We start from the raw sequence: 6037 nt of genomic DNA, 5'->3' as shown, positions 1-6037 counted from the left end.
GAACTTGGAGCAAGGAAGATGAAGCCTGATCGAGCAATTACATGGGCTCACGCTAGTACTAAGCTGGCCAGGCCTATATGGGGCTGGCACACCAATGACAAAGCCAGTTTCCATGTACAATTTATTGGATGCCAGCTCAGTTGTCGGCTTAAACGCACATCCCAGCAAAAACAAATCGAGCCAATTGTCTCGAAAAAATAAAATCGAGCCGGAGCGCTACGAGGCACGCAGCCACAGCGGAACTGCGCGATAGAACGAAGCGGTACTTTTCACTTAGCGGTGGCAAGCTCAGTAATTTTCATCAACTTCCGATCAAACGGCTGCTGATTGCTGATCTATACCACATCAATGGCTGCAACAATTCAGATGACGTGGCTTCACGAGGATCTAGAAAAATCATCTAGTGGGGTGTCCCTATTTAGATATAGAAGATTTTGACCTGAAATTTCCAGGCGCAAACATTTCGGCACCCACAAGGAATTTGGACCTGAAATTTCCAGGCGCAAACATGTCGGCACCCACAAGGAATTTGAAATTCGGTCACGAGTTGTTTCCTTGGTAAATATTTCTTTTCGGAGTGAGAATATACAATCAACTCAACTCCAAAAGAATTAGTTTTTATCTGCAACGGCCACAAAGCAAAATTGGCCTTATATACAAAGAGGAACACGTTCGGCTCTTTCCTTTCTCTCCCACTCTCTTTTACCTCCAACTTGGGCAAAAAACGAGCGACTGACCAACACTTCTTGATCGTCATCATCATCATCATCATCATCATCCGTCCATGCGTCGTGTAAGCGAAGTAGCGTCATGTCAAGCTCCCTACTTCTCTCTTTTCTTTCTTGTAGATTAGCTGTTCTTCAGTAGGTAATTAGCACGAGCGAGAATAAAACGTTCGCTCACGCACACGTGGACGAGGACCCCACCTGCCTCCGCTTCCACACGATCGGAGCGACGATCATCCATACTACAAGAAGCGCAAATTGTCCATTCGTCAGTAGATGTACACGAACAAATTATGAACAGTTTCTTCCAGAATACAGAAGAAAACTTCAGTTCAACAATGGCGTTCACACTTACTGTACGTGATCGCCGCCAGCCACTCGTTGCCGACGCGCACCCACGTGCTCGCCCAGCCCACGTCGATCGTCCACCTGAGGATGAAATCAGACAACGCGTTAATCAATTACTCAATGTTCTCAGATCAGGAACATTCTGATCTTGCAGTCAGTCAGTTCAGTCTGTCAGCGTGTTTTTTCTCTGTCTGATCGTCCACCTGGGGATCAGACTGGCCGCGCACTAATCAACCATCAGTGTTCTCACATCGGGAACATCTAGCGACCAAAGTCTGAACGTTCTGACTGCAATCTGTCAGTGTGTTTTCCCCTTGTCTAGAACCAAACAGCCCCTTACTTCTCCATTTCCTGATGCGCGTTCCAGCCGATGAAGAGCATGGCGAAGTACATGGCGCCCATGGCGAACACGAAGTGGAAGAAGCCGAACCCGTACGGGATGTCGTCGTCCTCGGACTCCGTCTCGGCGCTCTTGAACTGGATACACTTTGAGTCTATCCCTGTCGAGAAGGTGGCCGCGACGACGACGATCACGGCGATCACGAAGCTCTGCCAACAGTACATACATGGTTATCACCTATTTTCAGATAAGGCTAGCAAGTAGAGCAACTAAATAAAACTGATGGCATGTTTGCCTCCTCTGCTAAATTTCCACTTTATTAGTACAGTAGTACTATATCACTGAAGAGAGACTGGGTTCTTACCGCGATGTTGAGCCAGTCTGCGCTCGTCGCGACCGCTGCTTTCCTGTTGCACATCTCCGTGTGCGGCTCACTGTAAATTTCACCATGCAAAGAAGATGTAAGCAAGCAGCTCCCATATTACGAAATGGACTAGCTAATAAGTATACGTTGTTTAGCAGACATGTCTGAATTCATCTCTCTGTCTCACCTTCTGATCGCGGACCAGCAGAGGAACACGATGTAGATCCCCATCAGCCCCGGCGCCAGGTACCCCGCCTTCACCTGATCATCATTTAACTGACAGGTCAGAACGCAATTCTTACGAGACCGATCATAGAACTGAGACGACGCCATTCAGCTTGACTAAGCACCTTGGAGTTGACGGAGACGAATGTCATGAGCTGCACCAGCGCGAGGGTGACGGTGATGAAGAGGATGTTGAGCTTGCAGGCCGACGTGGGCGCGTACCAGATGTACATGAGCACGATCCCCAGGATGGACCCCACGTACGTCACGATCGACACCACCAGCACCTGCATGTGGCTGCAACATCCATCCCCAGTCGTTCGTTAGATCGAGCAGATTTCGCAGCAACTTGGTCAGACAGACAGAGGAGGAAAAAGGTAGCGACACCACGCACCATCTCTTGAGGTTCAGCTCCGATCGGCAGCAGTCGTTGAGCCACGTGATGAACCTGGTCACGCTGATGAGCTGGATCACGAGGAACGCCCTGCAGTTCATTTAACCCCGGAGGCAAGCTGATCAGTCACATGCTCCAAGAATGTGACTGAAGAACAAGGTAATTATTGTCTGAGAAAAGGCAGCCAAGATGAGATGTAAGTAGCTTACCCTGCTCCGAAATGTGCCACCTTCCCTGAGAATATTCAGACAAATAAACACCAACGTCGATCAGCAACAGCAATTAAATGAAGCTTTAATTATTTCTGCTTGGGAGCTGGTTTGGGACTGACCGTAGAGCTGGATGAGCGGCGAGGGCGCGAAGAAGGGGACGGCGGTGAGGGCCATCCAGAGCACGATCTTGACGGGCCACCACTCGGAGTGCCACGAGTTGCGGCAGTCGTGCACCTTCCGCGTCTTCATGGTGGACAGGAACATGACGAAGAAGAAGAGGAAGCAGCCGAGGCTGATGCGCAGCACGCCCTCGGCGCCCAGGCAGTAGCGCGCGCCCTGGCAGCCCTTGAGCCGCCGGAGCTCGCCCAGCACCGAGTGGCCGTAGTCGCGGACCGTCCAGGCCAGCAGGTTGGTCACCAGGAAGATGAGCGCGTACACGTACCGCGCCATCATCGGGTTCGGGCCCACGCACACGCACCGCGCGCAGCACGACTCCTCCACCACCTGGATGACGCAGTGCTCGCCGCAGCTCCTCCCGCCGCCGTCGCTCTCCGCCTCAGTCGGCGCCACGCCGGCAGAGCCGCCGCCGTCCCTCTCCATCGCAGGGATCGCCACGGCGGCAGCCCTCTCCGTCGCAGGGATTGTAGCGCCGGCACCGCTACCGCCATCCCGCTCCACCACCACCTCCGGCGCCACGCGGGCACCGCAGCCGCTGCCGCCCCTCTCTGCGGCCGGGGGCACGCCGGCGCCGTCGGTGGTGGCTGGCATGCCGCCGTCAAGCGTCATCGACCGATCGCTTGATCGCAAGAACGAGCACCAATGGACGAGTGCTGCTATAGCTGTGCCGGCTTTCCTGCGGACATGAACGAGCAGGGTCACGAGATTGTCCGTGGCGTACGCTTCCGTGGATCGTCTATGAATAGGCGCGCGGATCGGCTAGCTCGTGAGCGAAAACGATGTGTTACTTTTTTACTCCCTCTCAACGGAGTGACGTCCCGGGCATGCTTTTTTTATCGCCAAATTAGGACCGTTCTAAGCCGCTTTGCTTGGACAGAAATATGATTTTGTTGTGCCTGCCATCACTCCCAAGTTTGACTCCGGTTGACCACCAAATTTTTTATCGACCCCGCGTGACTAACGACCGGCAAACTACGGCTACTCGGTTAAAAAAAACCAATAACTACTACTACCACCTGAGTAATTGTGTGGCAAAACAAAACGGCTTGCTAATTGATTTTCACTGCTTACTCGTTTCCCTTTCAACGGCTAGGATTGTGGTGTTGTGTTGAACGACTGCTGCTGAATCATCAAAGGTTTTGTGCCAAAGCTGCATACATACATACATAGAGTGGTATCCAATTTGATCTGGATGATTAAAAAGGGAAAGCAAGGCGTGAGTGGAGTGACAGTGACCAGAGAACATGCATGTTACTACATGTATGCGTTTATGTGTAGCAGCAAAGCTTGCCTTTAAAGGAAGATTAGGGCCGGTCACAGATGGAGGTAAATAAAGAGAGAAAGAAAGCTCCGTGCATGAGTAGTCATAGGATTGAGGAGGATGCACAGTCGCACATGGCTCTCTTTCTTTCTGTGCCTGTCATGTGGAGCTTTGGACGGCCGATATGTTTGTGGAATGGAAAAACAAAAGAGCAAAAAAGAGCAAAGCCGCAAAGCAAAGCGTACAAATGATAGTGGCGAGGAGAAGGAGGGGGGGAAAAGGAAAGAGAGACAGGTTGAATTCGTTCATCGGGAATACATATCACAGGAATGTACAATCAAACGTTTTTTTATGGCAAATTATGTTGTCGTGAGAAAGGCAATTTGTTTTAGCAAGCATGCCAAATCATTTTTCTCAGGATTTGGCATGCTTGCTAACCGAAATTGCCATCCACACGACAACATAATTGACCATCAAAAGCGTTTGATTTGCCATGGTCAAAAATCTGACGCTCAATTTGTAGGGAGATCTTATGTATTATCGCTAATTAATTGCGCTTAGAGCAATACATAATCTTTGTTAAAAATCTGCAAGTTTGTCTGGGAGGGTTGCTTAGGGCTTTCTTTGCTTAGTCATGTCCTATTCTCTGTCGTGCGGCGAAGTTGCTGCTGGTGGCAAGCAACCATGGATAGCTATGTAGTCCTTTTTGTATTACAAACCAGGTTACTAGGTAAATTCTAAATTTTGTGTAAAGCTAGGGAGGATCTTCTTTCCAAGCAATCAATAATCCCATCCTTTCCTTTCTGCTTGCACATATTCTCTGAATGATATGGAGAACCTTTTCTAAGCTTACTACTAGATATTTCCATTCTGCTAATCTATCTGCTAGACTGCTACATGAACTTAGAGATTCCCATTTATCCCAGCCACTAAATGGGAAAAGCATAGGAATCTTACCGCTAGAGACCGCGCTTAGAATCTTAATTGGAGAGGGTGAGAAAAGCATCGTTGACGACGCACCTTAATTAGATCCACGTACGGCCGGCCGAAGCTGAACGTCGCGGTACAGAATCCGATCCTACCTCTCGGGTTACCCGGCGGGCTGTAAGAAGGAGGAATCAGAGGAAGAGAGAGGGATTGGCGGGCACGGAACGCATCTCTGTAGCTTGCGCTCCCGACCACGGAAGGCAGAACCGAATGCGCTGCTAGCTACCCAAACCGCCACTATTGCGTATTATACTATTCGGTCTGCGTTCGTTTGCGACCTCTCCCCGGCAGCCGAACCGATCCGGGGAAAACGGTATTTGGCCTCGAATATATGCGGGAAAGGGATGGCGCTCGTTGTGGTTTCTGTACTGATTTGGTTAGAGTTCTAATGTATTGTATGAGAAAAAAGAGAGGAAATTCAGCGCGGCCAGGAGCTAAGATGCTAGCGAGCTTATGGTGTTGGTGCATGGATGATGATCATGGGAGCAAGCAAGCGGACAGAGAGGAGGATGAGGAGGAGGAACTCACATGCACGATGGATGGGAGGACGGAGGAAGACGAAGAACTCCTTGATAATGTCTTGCCGGAAGTCGGAGCTGCCTTGCCTGCCTGAGCCCTGGGGTGTACGCCGGTAGCTTAACTGTGCTGCTTAGCAATAGCGGATTGGCGGTGCGCTGGATGCGTCAATGCCGGCCTGGGGTTTTTATTCGGGCGAGCGGCGGAGGGGAGAGATCGTTTGGAGAGTGGAGGTGGCGGTGGTGCTCTGTTTTATTCCCGCCGCAGGAAAGGAGGCAGCGCCCTCGCGCGCGGCGCCTCTATATTTTACTACGTTTCGTTGTCTCTCTGTTGGCTGTACGCGCGCCCGGTGCGGTTTTCTTCTTTCTGTTTTCGGCTCGGTAAGAGTATTTTGTACGTGCCGCACGCGTACACGCACCACCTCCACCTCGCTCTCCACAGACATACGCTTGGCTCCGGACCCACGGCCCGTTGCTGTATACATGTCC

At 50.9% G+C, this 6037-nt stretch overlaps 1 protein-coding gene across 1 annotated transcript; it reads right to left on the bottom strand.

Annotated features, from left to right (window-relative positions):
* Positions 1 to 440: 440 nt before the first annotated feature.
* LOC123068996 (probable serine incorporator) lies at positions 441 to 5830 on the bottom strand. The gene is made up of 10 exons (XM_044491709.1): positions 5562 to 5830; positions 2728 to 3461; positions 2606 to 2630; positions 2397 to 2486; positions 2128 to 2299; positions 1965 to 2038; positions 1778 to 1847; positions 1414 to 1622; positions 1081 to 1154; positions 441 to 967 (listed from the first exon to the last, which is right to left on the bottom strand). Coding segments are annotated over exons 1-10 (1518 nt in total). The 5' UTR covers positions 5564 to 5830; the 3' UTR covers positions 441 to 899.
* Positions 5831 to 6037: the final 207 nt, after the last annotated feature.

The sequence above is a fragment of the Triticum aestivum genome, chromosome 3B, assembly GCF_018294505.1.
Source record: "Triticum aestivum cultivar Chinese Spring chromosome 3B, IWGSC CS RefSeq v2.1, whole genome shotgun sequence".
In the NCBI taxonomy this organism is placed as follows: Eukaryota; Viridiplantae; Streptophyta; class Magnoliopsida; order Poales; family Poaceae; genus Triticum; species Triticum aestivum.
This window is presented reverse-complemented; position numbering and strand designations above follow the sequence as displayed.